The sequence below is a fragment of the Meles meles genome, chromosome 3 (assembly GCF_922984935.1).
Source record: "Meles meles chromosome 3, mMelMel3.1 paternal haplotype, whole genome shotgun sequence".
Classification (NCBI taxonomy): Eukaryota; Metazoa; Chordata; class Mammalia; order Carnivora; family Mustelidae; genus Meles; species Meles meles.
The window spans coordinates 183441307-183459222 of NC_060068.1; the positions used below are offsets into that span (position 1 = coordinate 183441307).

Genomic DNA, 17916 nt, shown 5'->3' on the forward strand with positions numbered 1-17916 from the left:
GTGCGGAGACGTCCTCGCCGCTGGAGAGCCACTGGCCGGGCCTCTCGCGCAGGGGACAGGCCCGGACTGAGGGTCCCCGCGGTCCGGCCGCTACGGGAGGCGCCGCCACGGGCCCGCGCGCCGCTCGGGACGCGGGATCCCGGGACCCCCGCCTCCCCTGCGAGCCCCCAAGCCGCGGACGGCCGGCGCGGGGCGGGGCGGGGCGGGGCGGGGCGGCCTCGCGGGCCCGGGGGCGGGGCTCTCGGGACGCGCCGCCCCCGCCCGCCCAGGCCTCGCCCCGCCGGCGCCCCCCGCCCCTCGCGTCACGCCGCCCGCCCGCCCGCGCCTGCGCGCCCGCCCCGGCCGCCGCGCATCCTCGGCCCGCGCCCCGCGCCCGCCCCGCGCCGGCTCCGCGCCCCGCGCCCGGCTCCCTGCGGCTGGCGGCGGCCATGAGGCTGCGGGCGCGCGGTCCCCGGGCCGCCCCCGGCTCCGGCGCCGCGTCCAGCGTGGGGCCCGGCGACGTGCGGCGGCTGGCGCCCCCGGGGCGGAACCCCTTCGTGCACGAGCTGCGCCTCAGCGCCCTGCGGAAGGCCCAGGTGGGTGCGCGCCCCGGGCCGGGCCCGGCCCCGCCGCCCCGCGCGGCCCGCGACCCCCACAGCCCCGCGGCCGGCGGCCTCACCCCCATCCCGGGGCCCGCGCCTGGCGCCCGGCCCCACACCCCCCTTCCCGGATCCCCGGCTCGCCGCACCCGCGGTCCCCGGGCCCCGCGTCCGCTCCGGCCGCGCGCAGGCCCCTGGAGGGACCCGCGCGGCCGCCCTGGATGTGACTTGGTCCCTTGATGAGCTTCGTGTGCGGACCCGGCGGTCCTTTGAGCGCGGGCCGGAGCGGCCGGCGGGAGCGGCAGGATTTCCGCCTCTGCGCCTGCAAGTTGCGCTGTGCGGCGAGTGCCGGGGGCGCTGCCCTGGGGCTCGGCCGCGACGGTTCTGGGCGTCCCGGGTCCCGCGAGCGAGCGGCGGGGTCCGCTTCCAGCGCGTGCGATGCGCGGAGCGCGCTGGTCCCGCTGACATGGACGCCTGCTGGAAGCGGCGGGGCCCCTCGCGCCCCTGTCCTCGCCGGCTTCCAGGGGGGACCCGTTCCGCGACCTGCTGGGGTCACTCCTGACTTGGTAGCGTCCATTCCCTGACCAGCTGGGGTCATTCCCGCAGGGCTGGGCCGCCGTGCGTACACTCCTGCTCTCCGGTTGTGCCCCTGATTTCTGTAAGATTGCTCATAATCTGGCATTTCTTTTAAGTCCAACACCGAAATGGAAGCAGGCACAAGTGTGTGGTTTCAGCAGTTGCGCTGTTGGTGGACAGCGTATTTCCAGCTGTGACCGGACATTTTGCGGTGACACTGAGTTTCTTCTTCAACGCATAAAGTTTGTCTTTGGAAAAAATATTGAAGTGGAAAGTTCTTGAAGTTTGATATTTGTCCTGGGTTGCTCAAGCCTCCTCTAGGTGGGCTTGAGTGTCATCGCGGGAGAGGGAAGGGAAGGCGCAAGACTGAGGACAGGGGAGAGGGGAGGGTGGCATTCCCTTCTGGGGACACGAAGAAGCAGGGTTGTGCCAGTCAGCTCCCGGGCCTTGTCCCCTGTGTCTGTGTGTGTCTGCAGACAGACACCGTCGTCCGCCCGCCCCTGGGCTCTGCCGGCACCTCCCGTGCTGTTCCTTTGCTTGCAGACTTGAACTCATCGCCTGCCAGCTGCCTGACCCAGCTGTGACGGGGTTAGGAGCACAGCCACTTCCTCGGGGCTCCTGAATGCTGCCCCCACCAGACCCTGCCCCATCACTCCTGTGGTCCACAGGCCTTCTTCCACCCACGGAGGGTGACCCTGGGACTGAGCCCTGACTCCAGGTGGCTTTCAAGGTCCTGCCGCACCTGTGTCTTCCTGACTTTGCCTGCTCTCTCCTGGCCTCTCTGCTCCGGCAGGCCTTGGGTGACAGCACCTGCGGGAGGACGCCCCTCCTCCCTGGAGGTCCCTGGGGGGCTGCCTCTGCGTCCCTGTCACACTTGCAGCCCCCTCACTCCGTAGTGTGGAGGGACAGGGGCCGGGTCCGTCCTGCCACGACCTGGCACTCTTTGTCCGAGTGGGGTGCGCTGTAGAGGCTCGCCAGTCGCTGAGTGAACGCGCAGAAAGGACGGATGGACGGACGTCCCAGCGGAGCCTGAACTCCCCGGCCCCTGAGGCGGGGGACACGGGGCTGTAAACTGGGGATTTGGAGCAGCTCCTGACGGGGGGTTGTGGTTTTAGATGTTGGCAGGCAGCTTCTGGAAGGTGTTCAGAAAAGGAACGGGTGGGTGGAACGCTCCAGCCCCCCGGGAAGGGGAGGACACTTTGTGCCTCGTTGCGGTGCTGCAGGGCCGGCGTCCGGACTCTTCCGGATCACCGGTGTGTGTCCTGTGTGCGTCACGGAGCTGCGGTTACTGCTCCGGTCGGCGGCCCACGGTCGGGGGCACAGAGTTTGTGACTCCTGAGCTCCAGGTTCCGTCCTACAGAGACGTTTTGGTTTTTGCAAGCAGTGTCCTGCGAGCTTTTCTCCTTTAAATAATACAGGAGGCTGAGGTTTCCACGGGGGGGTCTGCCTGTCCCAGCAAAGAAAGTCGGACTCCTTAAATCAGTCAGTAAACGAGCCCAGCCATGGCAGACACCCAGGGGCGCCCAGGAACCCACTGGCGTTCCTAGTCAGGATAAGCCAGGAGGACGCCTGCGTGCACCTGTTAGGCTGCTGCCGGGGCTGGGCCGCCACTGTCTGCGATGAACGACCAGTCGCCTGTTTAACCACCGGCTTAGCGAGGAGCTTAACCACCTCTTCGGACGGAAAATAACTTGTCAAGAAAGGAAAAGCTAAATGGTGTCGTACGGGGTCACCTGGTGATTCGCTGTGGGGGGTCATAGAGTGGTTTCTATTGCCAGGGCTTGGGGGGCACCTCTGTTGGAACCCCCGGGCATGAGTGTGCTCTGCCTCCAGCCCCGATGCTTCCCCGTCTCTGAGCTCCCAGGGACGACTGCCGAGGACGACTCACTTCCCGCAAGGCAGTCTAGCTTCCTGTTCACCCTGGAAGTGAGTCGTCTGTGGGAGGGCGCTGCCGCGTGCGCCCCTTTCCGCGTTAAACCCACAGAGAGGATTACCGTGAAGGTCGGACGCAGGGACAGACTCCGGCCCTGTGGGGTGACCTGTGTGCAGTGTAGGTACACAGAAGTGGATGATTGTTTTCTCTGAGTTCCTGTCCAAATGTTTGAGTTTCGGTTAAAAGGAAGAAAGCAACAGCAGATGCCCTTGGTCTTACCCGGGAGCCTGAGTCAGGTGTGGGCCTTCTGGGGCAGGGAGTCCCGTGCCCCGCAGACGTCCAGGCCCGGTGCTTTCCACCTGCTTCCGTGACCTGCCGGGCTCCTGGGCACCCACCCCAGCCCTCCTGCTGCCCCTCGAGTCCATGCATCGACCCCAGCGGTCTGCCAAGGGGCGTGGAGGGAGGGGCGTGTGGGGACAGGACGTGACTCGGAGCTGGTGCTCTGAAGGGGCCACAGAAACTGGGGGGGGGGCACGGAGACGGAGGGCTTCCGGGAGCACGGGTGTCCCAGGGGAAGACAGAGAGGACTGGCTGCAGCAGGCCTGGCACCAGGCCTTAGGCCCCGTCACCTCTGACAACCTGGGGCCTGACGTGCCCCTCTGTTGTGTGTCTGTAGCCCCCTGACGTGTAGGGGCATTTCTCCCGTGTCCTTACCTCTGGTCACTCAGTGAAGCCCTGGAGACAGGTGGGTGCGGGGTGGCGTGTCGCGTCCCTGGGTCCCGGGTGAGGAGATTTAGACCCAGGGACTCTGCGGGCCTCGACCCCAGGCAGGTTCAGGGCAGGTGAGCCCTTAGGGGACTGGCTTTTCCTCCTAACACACCAGGAGCCTCCTGTCATCCAGGCCTGCTGTTCTCGGAGGGTCGCGCAGAAGCTTTAACCGTGGCCGAGTTGGCGGATGGGGCGGGGGTTGAGGAGACTTGGCTTTTCGTAACCCTGCTCTTTGGTCCTGGAACGTGGGGGTTTGGCGTGTGTGTCTGGACACCGTATGCGTAGACGCATGCAAGTGTTGACACGCTTGTGTTGCACGTTTAAAGACTTACCAGCACTGAGCAAAGCACTGTCAGTCTTCTCTCCCGTTTTAGAAAATCGGGATTTTGCCCCTGAAAGTGGCCACAGAGGCATCCTAGTGCGGGAGGAGGGCGCTTCCTCTGCTCCTGTCCCCACAGGCATCTGAGCACCAGAGGGCACGCCAGATGCTGGAGGAGTTCCAAGGAGGGGCTCTGGGCTCCTCGGCTCCTGGGAATCTGAGCGAGGCTCCCACGAATCATGTTTCGCAAAGCTTCACCCCCTTGTGCCGCCCGGCCAGAGACTGTGCCTCGCCGACCACTTTGCCCCTGGGGTCTTCACCCCGCACAGCCAGGACCTGATGCCACGGTCCCCGGAGCTGCAAGGCTGAGCTTGCCCCTCGCCCGGCCCTCCTGTGTCTGCTGTGATGCGTCCAGGTGACCTTAACCTTTCCTGAGCTTGTGCTTCTCCCGTTTCTAGTGTTCCGTAAACCCAGAGTGAGGTGGTGAATGATTGTGAAAATGCGCCCAGAGGAAAGCGTGTGTCTAGATGGGGTCGCAGTGCTGACCTCAAGCCCAGCCGCCAAGCAGCCCTTCGAGCCACACTTTGTGGTGTTATCACTAATTGTCACGTTCCTGGTTTTGCCCACATTCCAGCCTCACAAGCGGAGGTGTCTCCAAGCTTGTTAAACGCTGTCCCTAAGCACGCACATGCCCGCGGCTCCCAGTGTCTCAGGCATGACGCCAACTCCGTTCTCGTGCATTCACGGGGCGCAGAAGCTCCGCAGACTGCCCTGCCCGAGCCGTTGACACCCTCCCAGCCCGCGGGCGGGACCTGCCACAGGAGCCCAGGGACTGCGGCCTCTTTACTCCCAGAAGTCACGTGTCCATCTGAGAGCCAGAGGACAGACTTATTTTCTCTAAAAAGCTACTTGCTCGCTGAAATTTTAAAAAAAAAAAAATCTTTCACAATTTTGATATTCCAAACCCCTAGGCTGGGGTGCAGAGTTGGTCTCACAGGGTCGCTGAGGGCCGGAGGGTGGGGGCCGGTGCGGCCACCCAGCGCGGCCCTCTGCTCTGTGCACGGCACCCCCAGCAGTGAGCCCGGGGCCCCAGACAGCCAGGAATCCTAGCCCGAGGGGCTGGTTTGGACCAGGCCCAACAGCCAAGCAGAACCCCCTCCCTGTAGCAGCAGGTCTCTTCACTGGTGGGAAAGAGTCATCAGTCACTTCGGTCCGGTGGCTCGTTAGCTCTATATCCTCGTGGGGGCCCCCGGGCCGCTGGAGCACAGCACGCCCCAAGCTGGAGCCCAACTTACCCCTGAGCGCTCAGGGCCATCCAGGCCGTCTCCCCTAACCGGGTGCGCTGGCCAGCGGCCGCCACCCGCGCCCTCCCATCCCACGAGTGCTCTCCCGCGTTGCACCGACGAGCACGTGGACCAGTCTGCTCCCACGTTTGCCCGTGTGTTCGGAAGAGTGAGCACTCCGGCCGGGGCAGACTGCCCAGGCTCCTACCACAGGCCGGCTGTCAGGCCCGTTCTGGCCCAACAAATGGTACTGACGGGCCGAGAGTTCCCGCAGCTGGGGGACGGCCAGGACGCTCCGGGGAGCTCCCCGCAGCTGGGGAAGCACAAAATGTGCCCTTGGGTCTCCTTACAGCTGGGAGCTAGAGGCTCTCTACAGTTGGGGGGCAGGGTGTTCCCTAAGAGCTTCCCACAGATGGGGGCCCGGAGCCAGCATTTGGGTCGAGCCTGTGGTCGGGGGTGAGGCCGAGCCAGCATGTCCCCGGGTGCTTTGTCGGAGAGCGGAGCGGGCAGGAAGCGCCCAGCTGGGAGCATCTGCAGCCCGTGGGGACAGCCCAGGTCCGCTGCTGGAGGGGCCCCCTTGGCAAGGGCCTCAAGGTTCGCTGTTTCCTGGGCCTGCAGGTCTGCTGGGACCTGCTGAGCGAAGGCCAGCAGCCAGACAGGCCACAGCCAGGAATTCAAGATTCATTCCTTCAGGCCATGCCAAAGGCGCTGGAGATAAGGGATTTCCTCAGGCCCCACAGCCTGGCTGTGTCTGCCAGCCCAAGGTGGAGGGGACCGAGTCCTTGGTAGGGTCCTCTCGGCTCCTCCGTCCCGGCCCCAACCTGCCTGGCACCCCCCTTCCTGCCCCTGCCGACTGTCCTCGCGGACTGCATGCGAGGCCAGGGAAGGTGAGCCGCTGCCCAGCCCCCTGCAGCCTGCTCCGGGCGGGGAACTCCCCGAGCTGGTGGGGGTGGGGGCTCCTTTCTCGGGACTGTGAGCCCACAGCCAGGGCAGGGACTGCTCTCTCCTGGACCACAGCCAGGGGCTCCTAGCAGCGGGAGAGATGCACAGACTGTTAGTAAACCGATGAGCTCACGGCCCCCTGGAGCTTGCCTGGGCGCAGGAACGTGGGGGGTCCCTCCAGGTGCCATGTACCACCGGCCTATTCTGACCCTGTGTGTGGCTTCTGGGCATCATCTGCTCGGGGACCAGAACAGGTCCTTCTCTGTGCGTGGTCTGTGCATCTGTCCCTCCTGGCTCCCACTCCCTCGTTTCTCGTTCCCTTTGGGGACGGGTGTTCTCGGGAAAAAAGCCAGTGCCCCTGGGCTGGCCCTCCTGCCCCCGCCTTCCACCAGCACCTGCCGCCCCAGAGTGCCGCTCGGGGCCCGAGCTGCTCGGCTCGTCTGTGGGACTCTGCAGGGGGAGGTCTGTGCCCTGAAAGCCCCCAAGCAGCTGTTCTCGCCGGGTGTCCGGGCCCCCCCAGGTGAGAGGCCTATGGGAACGCGTCAGGTGCCACCGCGTCCCTGCGGTCTCCGAGTGAAGATTTGGAGCCCGCTCCTGGGTTGGACCTGAGCCTCATCTCTGGCGTGGAACAGCCGGCCCCGAACTTGGGCTCTTGGCAGCGTTTCTGCTTCTGTCCCGTCCGCTCTTCTCCTCGGCACCTGCCCAGAGAGGCGGACCCGCTGCGTGCGGAGCTCTCGGGGGTGAGGACAGCCTCAGAGGGGCCTCGGGCCTGCACTGGGGTTTCCTGTGGGATTTCACATCTGGAGCCTGCTGGAGTGGCCGCTTAGAACGGCAGAGACCACAGGGCCCCCGGCTGAAGGTCCTGAAAACCCGGAGGAGAGGGGATTTTGTAGGAGATGAGTGGGGAGGGGCGAGCGGAGCCGGAGGCGGAGGAGGCCACGTCCCCCCGGGCTCCCCTGCCTCTGCTCAGTCCCTGCAGGGTCAGGGACCTTTCTCAGTTCCTGCAGGAAAGGAGCTCCCCCCCCAGCTCTGCCCTCAGGCCAGCTGGCTGCTGGGCCGGCTGTCCTGCCCATGGGGCTCCAGGCCAGGCAGAGCTGCAGGCCTCCGCGGGTCACTGGGAGCAGCACTGGCTGGTGACCGGCACTTGGCACACGTTCGTTGACCTAGTGAACTTGTTTCCTCTCCTACGCGTTTTCTCCCGTGGCTTACAGACAGCTGCGTGTGCGCCCGAGCCATCCACCCTCCGGCACAGGGCAGATAGCCCGGAAGCCTCCTACAGCGAGGGCGGGGTGTGTGTTCAGAGCACCAGGGCTCTCCAGTGCTCTGAGGGAGCAGGGTTGTCGGGGGAGGGTGCGTCGTGCCCCACCCCTCCCCCGCGCCAGCCCTAGGCTCCAAGGGCTGAGCTCCTACCGGGGAGCCCTGGGCGGCTGTGGTGGTAGCCGTGGGGACAGTGAGGAGGGCATCGAGCACCCGGAGTCCTCCCCTCGGCCCCCAAGCTGGTCCACTCCAGCGCTCCCTTGTCTGCCCAGCAGTGACGCGGCGCTCAGCAGGGCACACACTTCCAGGGCCTTCCGTGCCTCTGCTGGCCAGCGTCTTGCGGTGGTTCTTCCTGGAGACCCTGAGGCTGACTACATGGCAGGTGTCTCCCGATGTCCCCAAGGCTGCACCACCATGGCCCGCATGCCACAGCTCTTGAGCTTGTCTGCTGACACCCTTCTGCATGGACCGAGTGCCCTGTGCCGCCTGCTCAGCCCCCGAGCCCGGAGATCTCTGCTGCGTTCGCCTGGGGGCCATGAGCTGCCCTCCGTGCTGACCGCTGACCGTGTGGCTGTGACCCGGTGGCTGTGGGTCCCGCTGCTCCCGTGCCAGGGCCCGTGAGACCCTCGGCGCTGGGGGACAGAGCTGGCCTTGGGCCCGACACCGCAGAAGGCTCTGACCTCCACCGCACTGGGCCCTTGGACACTGGCGAGGAGGCAGGAGCGGAAGGACTGTGCGGTGTCGGGAGGGCTCCTGGTGCGGCACCCTTGGTTGTAGGGTGTGTGTGGAGGGTCTCCCGAGACCAGGGCGGTTCCGCTCCTGTGCCAAGCTGCAGGGGCGCCTGTGGCTTTGCGTCAGCCATGCCATCAGCCCCGATAGGGACAGGAGACGCGCCTGTCCAGGAGCGTGGCCGTGCTGGGGCCGGCCACAGGTTCGCACGTGCACGGCGACTTCCCGAGAGGCCCTCTCCTTCTGTGCGCGGCTCCGGGCTGGCCGCGTGCGCCCGGACGGGTCCGAAGGCTCCGGTGCGGAGAGGCCCGCGTGCTGGGGACGGCGGCGCTACTTACAGGTCGGAGGAGAAAAGAGCTGTTTTAGCACCGCCCTGGGGACCTTTAGATCTCAGTGGGGAGCGGGGAAGAGAGCTTGTACGGCGCCGCGAGTGTGGTCCTGGCAGGGGACGGTCCTCGGCCACACCGGTGCACACACGACGTCAGCGCGTGGAGACGAACACTCACGTGCTCGCGAGCAGAAGGCGAGGGCGTCCCGCCGTGGGCCGGGCACAGCATGAAATAGTGGCGGATCACACGGACGGAGGCCGGCTGCTCCGGAAACAGGAGGCCCCGTGAAGACGGACCCGCCCGCAGACGGGGCCTCGCTCCTGGCCCCGTCCCCACCTCCCCGAGCTGCCCGCACCGCGGAGCTCAGCCTCGCCCTGCGCGCCGTCTCTCCGCAGAAAGGAGCCTTTCTCGCCAGCAGCCCCGTGTGACGAGCGGGTGACGCTCACGGCCGCCATTGGGAGCGCGGCTCTCTGTCTTTCCTTCGAGCTCGGAGGCGGTTTGCATCCCAGCGTGTTCAGAAAAGGTGTTTTGCTGCTGGAGGGGAGCCGTGGGGGTCGGTTCTCTGAGGCTGGTTTGCCGGGCTTGCACCTGCGAAGACCCGACCCCACTGCGAAGTCCAGACCCGACGCCCGCGGACGTCCCAAGCAGTTAGTGCTAGAACGGCCCCGCCGGCGGCCCTCCGGGGACAGCTGCTGTCATCCCCCACGTTCTTGAGAGGCAAGACGTGTCGACACCTCTGTCTTGTCGCTGTGTCGGGAGGGAGGGACCCCAGGAGGCAGGAGCCAGGGCCACGTCTACAGAGCCGCTCCCCGCCTGCGCTGGGCTGAGGGCCGTCAGGCTGTGGCTTCCTGGTTCCAGAAGATTCTCTGTTCTAAACCAGGAGTTTTAAAACAACTTGCTTTAAATTTTTATACTATGTAACAGCCAGAGAGAAAGACGGATTCTGCAGGTACGGTTTCCCTGTTTCTCTCACCTGGGAGCCTTTTTGCAGAACCCATGAGGCTCGTCTGTCTCCTCGTGGGGGGAAGCGGGAGACCCAGCCCAGCCTCCCAGGGAGCCGCTTGAGGCCGTCACAAGACCCAGCCCAGCAAGCAGGGTGCCCCTCCCACCCCAGTGCGGGCTTGTTCTTGCCCCACAGACCCAGACCCCCCGGAGCTGCGGGCCACCCATCTGCACCTCACTCTGCCTTGGGCACACACAGGACGGGGCGGGAGGACTGATTGGGGGTAGTGGAGTCTCTGTCGTGTTGTCCCCAGAGCCACAGCTCTGCAGTGACGTCCCTCCAGCCGTGGGGCCATGGGTCCCTCCATCCTGGCGCGGGCATCTGGGCTGGGAATACCACCGAGTGCCCAGAAGGCTTGCACGTCCCGTCCTTGGCCTCTGGAGCCCGTCGTCGTGGCTGCGGGCGGACCCGCAGGTCCGAAGACCGTGGGTCCTATGCACTTTGGGCCTGAGCACCCTCCATGCTGGTCTCTCCGGTGGGTGGCACCCCCGCTGATCAGGCCCCGTGCACCCCCCGGCCCAGGCCCCACACCTGTTAGTGACGTCTAGCTTGCACACACTCAGTGCATGGCCCGTGGCCGTCCTGGACACTCATGCCTCTCAAATGCTGTAATCCAGGTGACGGGAAGGTAGGAGTTCTGTTCTGTCTTTCTGTCTCTGAGTCACCGCAGGACCTGCCCTTGTACCCTGAGGAGCTGGAAGCCTTCCCTCTGGTGCGGCCGGCACCTGCCACACAGGCGACCTTTGGCTCCCTGTCCCCTGCTGGCGTCCCAGGTGGCATCCTGCTCCGCTGCTCCCAGCAACGCCCACGCAAGCCGCTCCGCGGGGAGCTGGACTGGGGCTGCCAGCCAGCCGGGCGCGCGCACGTGGGCCATTCCCGAGCCGTCCCCTGCAGGGTATAGGCACCAGCACCACGGCCCGCGGCTTTGTGGGACAGGACTGGCCCCGAGCGACCGTTGTTCCCTGACCTTTGCCAGAACCAGGGGGCCCAGGGCTTGGCATCAGCCTCCTCCTGGTGACACCGCCGAGCTCTGGCTGTGAAACCCGTGGGGCTGGTGCCCGTGCAGTCGCTGGTGGAGGGAACACGGCTTCTCCGTCACCCGCGCCCCGGCAGGGTCTGCGGTGACAGGGCGGTCGGGGCGCTGCCGCGCGTGAGCACAGTTTGCAGACGCTGCCCAGGCTCCGATGGCACAGCTCCGTCCCTCCGCGGCCCGCGGGCACTCCCGTTGTCCCCGACCCCACGGGAACGCGCTTCTCCACGGCATACTTGTCTGTGTCTCTGCAGCCTCTGGAACGGCGATCATTATTCTCGTCCACGGGAAAGCACTCCCGCCCCAGAACACCCCCTCCCCGTGGCCTGCCCACCGCCGTGCCGAGTGCCACGAGGGCAGCCCCTGCCACATGGCCCGGTGCTTGCCGTGTGCTGTGACTCGGCCCCCGGGCCTTCAGGCTGCTGACCCCGTCAGGCAGGGCCGTCACAGTGAACCCCCCGCCGCGCTCCCGCAAGTACCTCCGACCGGCAGGTGCTGAGTCAGCACAGCTTGGGGGCCCTCGATGGCACCGGGCCCGCGTGCGCTCCGGGGCTGCACAGCATCTGAGGGGTGTGGCTGGTCCGTCCGCGCCCGGCAAGGACCCGTGTTGCCACAGTGACCCAGCCCAGCACGGGGACGGCGCGGGTGAGACGCAGGGACCCCCGTGCGCTCCGGCATCCTCCGTCTCCTACACAGTGCGTCGGCAGCTGCGCGTTGTGAAGCCCGAGGCGTTGGGACGGCACAGAGACGAGGTTAGTGGCCTCGGCAGAGAGGAGGGCGTGACCACCAGGTGCGTCTGAGCTGGGCACTGTGACCAGAGGGGCCCTCGGGAGAGAGTTCCAGACGGCCCGTTAGTGAACTCACTGCACTTGGCGAAGGTGTTACGTTGGAACGGGAATTGTCTTGCACGTGTCTTGTCACGGGAGATGGGAGACACACACAGGCCGGCCGCTTCAGCAGCAGCCGTTTCTGTCCCCCGGTCCTAGAGACTGCAAGCCCCACCTCCAGCCCCTCCTGAGGCCTCGCTCCTGGCCGTATAGATGCCGTCCCTTCTAGGAGCCGTCTGCGTGTGTCTGACCTAATGTCTTCCCAGAAGGACACCTGCCGTGTGGAATCAGGTCCACTCTAGTGACCTCATTTTACTTAGTCCCCTTTTAAAGGCCCTGGCTTTCAGACGCACCCGTTTCTGTCGGCGTGCACCGTGTCCTCCGCAGGGCGCGGGCGTGCGGGACCCTCCTGGATCCCCCTCGGCTGCCCCAAGGGACGGTCTCATGACCACATGGGCTGGTGTCACGCTCAGGAGCCCATGTCCCTCCGGAGGCAGCCAGTGAGGCGGGGTGTGTGCAGACGTGTGTGTGCACCCGGGGCATTGGACGCAGGGTGTGGGCACACGTGAGGGGCCCATCAGTGTGACGATCTCACCGGTGCTCAGACGTGTCTGCCGCGGGGGCTCCGGAGTCCGGGGCCTTTGCCTCCTTCCCTGCTGTCCCCGATCACCCTCCACGTTTTCTGCCCCCGCCCAGAATTGGCTTCTCCCAGGAGTCCTGGCTCCTTTGGGCAGGAAAAGCTGTTGAGAGCTCACAGGCTGCCATGACATGCCCCCGGCAGCTGGGCCCCCACCGGGGACCCGTGGTGAAGCGTGCCACGGGAGGATGCTGCCCCGGGACACGGGAACCGCCAGCTTGCGTGTCCGTGTCTGGCTAAAACCCTTCCTGATGGACCGCGCGTCACAGCCAACTTCCACGGAGCATGACCTCACTCAGCCGGGGAGCCTGAATGGAGGTCCTCCTAGAAGGGGTAAACCCTCAGGTCGCGGGAGGGGCGAACCCAGGTTTATTTGACCTGGCGCCCTTGAGGGTGGCCGGGCTGCTGAGGGGCAGTGAGGCCACAGCCTTCAGAGCTCTGTGGAGGGCGCGAGTCCCACACCCCAGCCTCTCCTGCTTGGCCTGCAGCCTGCCCCCTCCTCTGTGCTGCGGCCGGACCCTCCCCCGGCCCCACCCAGTGCCGTCACCCGGGAGCGAGGCCCGCGTTCTTCCTCCCCGAAGCCCCTGCTATCCCGCCGGTGCCGGCGCCTCCTATGGATCGCCTGCGGCTGCTGACCGCCTCCCGGCTCCGCGCGGGGCTTCTATGGGAGTGATGTTGGGGGCTGTCCCTGGTCCCCCCACAAGCCGGGGGGGTGTCTGAGTCAACCCCCAGACCCAGAAGAGCTGGGTCTTCTTTGGGTTGGGGGAAACGGAGCCCTGCCCTCTCCTGAGGGGACCCCCTGCCTCCCTACAGGATCCCTCCCGGGGACCGGGACACTGGGCTCTGTGATTCTGTGGGCTTGCCCTCCGGGCTGGCCGAGAAGCAGGAGTACCCGCGGCTGCCTCGGAGATGGAGGCACCGTGTCTGCCTGGCTGCTGATCACGGTGCCCGCGAGTGCCCAGCAGGATGGCCTAGAGGCAGCCGGGCCGCTCCCCGTGCTCTGCTCCGTGCCCTCTGTTTTCCAGCCCAGCGGGACTTTCTACCAACGTCTTTGCGGTGACTGTGGTCTTTCTGCAGCCCAGCACACCTGAGAATGTCCACGTGGCTGACGCGGCAGCCCTGGCCGTCGTCCCGCGGCTGGAAGCTCCGAGTCTGCTCGGACCGGCTGAGGCGCGGGGCCGGTGTGTGCTGGACGGCGAGAGTGCCAGGAGGCCAGTGGCCAGGCCTGCCCCTCACTTGCCCCCGGACGCACGCTCGCAGGCGAGCTCCGCAGCTCCGGAGGGGAAAGGCTCCCCAGCGGGTGGCCTGCCGGCCCTGTGAGCGAGGCCTGAAGGAGGAGCCCTGTGGCTGCGGCGTGTCGCGGGCCGAGTGGGCGCGGGAGGGACGGATGGCGGCTGAAACTCAGCACGCTCACGGCTACAGCACACGCCGCTCCCGAGGCCCGGGGCTGAGGCGTTCTCGTCCGCCCAGAACGTGTGCTACAGCCCAGAGGAAGCGCTCACATGACTGGAAACGTCCCCAGCGTCACCCACGAGATGGATCCGCTGTGGCGGCGGCTGCCCGGCCCGGAGGCTGTGGCCCCGGGTGGTGACCGGGACAGGGGAGGCCACCCAGCTTGCCGATCACGGGGAGGTGCTGGTCCCCGCGGTGCCACATGGGGCGGCCGGGACCCCAGATGACCTGGGGCGTCCGGTGAACACTGGGTTTTCAGGACGGTATGAAAAGGCGCGAAGTACCTCACTTGTGATCCTTGTGCTGAGCCTGAGCTGAGACCAGGGTACGTCGGTACGTCGGTGCACTGCGTGGATTTCTTCCCCTTTTCCACACGTGGCACCATCACACCCGCGTGCACCGTGTGCCGGTCTCGACGAAGGACCCAGCAGAGTCCGCGGGGAGTTCCTTGGGCCGGTCGGCGACTCAGGTGCGGTGACGGCAGCCCGGCTGGCGAGGGCCGTGGGGCTCCTGGGCCTGGGTCAGCCAGGCAGCCGGAGACGTCTCCGTGCACCTTCTCTTGGCCGCTTCCGTCCTCCCTGCACCAAAACCCACATAGCTGAAGTGTGTATTATTGCAAATAATTATAAATTGTGTCTGTTGATCGTCAATCCTTTCCACGTTTTAAGTCTCGTCATCCCTCCCCTGGCCCTGTTTTCTGACGGACTGCCTGAGAGTCTTCTTCCCAGAAGGCAGCATTCCCAAGCACAGACCCCGCTGAGAACCGGACCGTGGGCGTGGGCGTGGGCGTGTCCCTCCACCGTGACTCTTCCCGACTGGGCCCCTCGGGCGAGCCCCCACGTCCGTCCCCACCCCCACCCCGTGTTGGCCGCTGTCCCCCTCACTGCAGGGCCTGCCCGGCCCACGGAGCCCCTCCCGTGGCGTCTCCCCAAGCAGACCGAGGGGGTGTGTGATGCCGCCCGGTGCTGCTCGTTTGAGGCGGGCCGGCTGCGTCCTGTACTCTTCCGGGCTTCTGCCCGCGACGTCCCGGGGCTGGAGGGTCCCGCGGGGCCCCGTCGTCTTGTGGTCCGACCAGCTCCGCACCTGCTGCTCCCGCATGGCAGCCCCATGCTGGGAGGGACTTGGGAAGGCTCAGCAGAGCAGGGCGCGTGTGCTGGGCTGGCTGGAGAGGGGCTCAGGGGCACGGCCGCAGGTCCAGGACCCGGGGAGCCCTGCTGTCCATTTGCCGCTCCCACCCTAGGGCCCTGAGGCTGACGTGGGGAGGGGCGCGGCGCCGCAGCCAGAGACCCTCGGCAGGACGCCCTGCCCACGTGCCCCACCGTTGAGCGAGGGCAGCGCCCTGGGCCGGGGCAGGCGCAGCCCTTCCGCGTGGATCTGGGCCTGGCTTCCCTCGCGGATGCGGAGGACTCGCTCCGTGGCGAGAGACTCTGGAGTGACCTCGCCCCTGTCTTTGCAGGTCGTGCTCATGACGCTGACGCTCTTCCCCGTCCGGCTGCTGCTCGTCGTGGCCATGATGCTGCTTGCGTGGCCCTTCACGTTCTTCGCGTCGCTCTGGTCCGCGGACGGGGACCCCGAGCAGCCCCCGGCCGCCTGGCGCAAGTGAGTCACTCATGTACAGGCACTGGGACGTGCCCCTCCCTCCTCCCACAGCTTCTCCCGTCCGGGACGCCGCCAGCCGCGGGCCTCCGTCCTCCCTGGGGGTGGCCGGTCCCGTTCGCCGGCACCTGCTGCCCCATCCCGCTCTGAGGGGTCCTCCAGGGTCCCGCAGGCTACGTGGCCACTGCTGGCGAGCCCTCAGCACCGAAGCTCCCCACCGTGTTCCCACGTCCCCAGCCCCCAAAGCTGCGTGTCAGCCAACCTGTGTCCCGTGTGCTAGTCCGGTCTCTGCGGCATCGGGTGGCCCCCTTGTCCCCCCCATAGACCTAGAAGTTCCCTTGTGGCTACATGTTGAGTAGCAGAAGGCCATCCGTAGGTGGACGTGTTCCGAGTGCATCTTTTTTACGGCTTATTCGAGGAGACTGTGCGCACAAACAGGGAGGGACAGAGCGAGAAGAGGAACCCCAGGCAGGCTCCCCGCTGAGCGCAGAGCTGGGTACGGGGCTCCGTCCCGGATCCTGAGACCGTGACCTGAGCCAGAACCCTGCGTGTGACGCTCAGCTGACCAGGTCACCGGGCGCCCACGTTCTGAACACCGTAGCTGGAGACGCAGCTGGACCTCAGAAGCTTACCTCAGAGTGAAAGCAGCGTCTCCCGTCGGCAAAGAAAGCACCAGGAGGCAAGGCCCCTGCTGAGTATCTGCGGCATCTCAGAAGTCGTTCCTATTGAAAACCCAGAGTGCCGCCCGCTGTCCGCACCTCTCGTCACCCCTCGGGGTCCTCAGACAGTTGACGCAGAAGCAGAAACGGCAGCCTAGCACAGGGGTCCCCTCTCCCCAGGCTACCCCTGGCCGCTGCCCGGTTTCCACACAGAGTTTTGCTTCCGCTGAGCCTCACCCGCAGCCCCTCCCGGGTGCAGACTCTGTGTGGCCCACAGAGCCCAAAACGCTCGCTCCTGGCCCTTCACGGGCTCAGCACAGGGGCTCAGTCCTCCTCGCCGTGGGAAGCGTCTGGCCGGCAGGAACACGGTGCCCCAGAGAGGCAGGTGGGACCCGCACTTGCCCTCGAGGTCGGTTCTGCGGACATGCACCTGCCGTGGGCGCATGTGACCATCAGAGGCGCAGCAAGGATGGGATTTCGAGTCATGGGTTTGCCCGTGAGCACGAGCCTATGAGGACTGTGCATGGCCGTGACCGGGGAGCCCGCGCGTGGCGTCTTCGCGTGCACCCCTCCCTGTGTTCACGCGCTGGACCATCGTCAGAGTCCCGTGAACATGGTCTTCCTCCCTGGGAGAGTGGAAGGTGGGCCGTGGTGCGTCCCATGCTGGCCCCAGCGTGGCACCTGGCCCGGGGGTGCTAGGACGTGGGTCCTGAGTGAGGGGGGAAGGGAGCGCGGGAGTGAGTGTAGGGGTGAGGGGGGCAGGAGTGAGTGTGGGTCCAGGGAGGAGACAGTGAGTTGGGGGGGGCCTGTCTGCTGTGGCCCTCCTGGGCGCTGGGAACGTCACCGGCTTCCAGGGCTCCTTCTGGCCTGTTCGGGCGCCCCCGGCGGATTCTCCTTCCCAAGTGCGGACTCCGGGCTGGACTCCGTTGCCCCTGGGCCGGCTCCACGCAGCTCCGCTGGGCTCGATGGATGATACGCGGCCGCCAACTGGCGCCCACGGCCCGGCTCCCCAGGCGCCGCATGTGCCTGTAGCGTGTGCCTGAGCGGCAAGACATAGACACGTCTGAGGGTTCGTGAGAGCTCTGGGTGTCTGCGTGTGAGGGGACTGCACAGTGCTCTGCTCGTGTGTGTGCGGGCGTGTGTGCGTGCGTGAACGTGTGTGCACACGAGTGTCTGCACGTGTTGAGCATGTGCGTGTGGGCGTAGGTGTGTCTGCATACATGCACACAATCGTGCGTTGTGTGCGCGCATCTGTGTCTGTGAGGGACACGCGTGTGTGCACACGGATCGTAGACCACATGCTGCTCGTGGGGCGCGAGCCATACGCCCTTAGGAACTGCACGCGCTGCCCTGCACTGGGTCAACAAAGGACGGTCAGCACAGAGGCCCTTCAAGGAGAGCAGGGTGTGCCTGATCTGGGCACCAGTGAGGTGGGAGGAAGGGGGCCTCGGAGCGCCAGGTCTCGGCATCGGCAGGCTGGGACGGAAGAGCCCTCGTGTAGTCGCCGGGAGGCGCGGTTCCGTGCAGGGCGGGGCCGGGCCGACGGGGTCGGTGTCCCGTGGGGGCGGATTTGTGCTGACGGTGTCCGCACCATTCAGACGTCTTAAAATAAAAGCCTCGGGTTCTCGGTGAAAGGAAGAACGACACGATTCCACAAACACATTTACTCAAAGTTACTCTCAAACAACAAAGCCGTGTAAACACCAGAGCGTCTTGCAAACCTGACCGGCGGCCGGCAGCGTCCCCTGGTGCTGCCCCTTGGCCAGCTCACGTGCTTAGAGGGTGTCGTAGCTCCGGCCACTGGAACCACGTGCCACAGGCTGGGGGCCTAAACGACAGAAGGTTCCAGAGGCTGGCGGTCGGGAATCCGTGTGCCGGCAGACGGTGCCCCCCCACGGGCCTCCCCTGGCTCCGGTCTCCCTCCTGCCAGGAAACCAGCCCCTTCCCATCGTGACCTCATTTAACCTTATTTCCAGCTACAGTCAGACTCGTGTTTTGCAAATGTATTAGTACAGAATAGTGAGCCCTGAGCCTCACCTCCCACTCTGACCCCTCGTG

The 17916-nt window shown here is 66.2% G+C and overlaps 1 protein-coding gene across 3 annotated transcripts in view; it reads left to right on the plus strand.

Annotated features, from left to right (window-relative positions):
* Positions 1-369: 369 nt before the first annotated feature.
* Positions 370-17916, plus strand: part of LPCAT1 (lysophosphatidylcholine acyltransferase 1) — a 41160-nt gene continuing 23613 nt past the window's right edge. For all 3 annotated transcript variants that reach the window (XM_045999615.1, XM_045999616.1, XM_045999617.1), the window contains exons 1-2: positions 370-575; positions 15060-15202. In XM_045999615.1, the coding sequence (XP_045855571.1) occupies positions 429-575; positions 15060-15202 (290 nt within the window). In that variant the 5' untranslated portion in view covers positions 370-428. The remainder of the gene's footprint in view (positions 576-15059; positions 15203-17916) is intronic.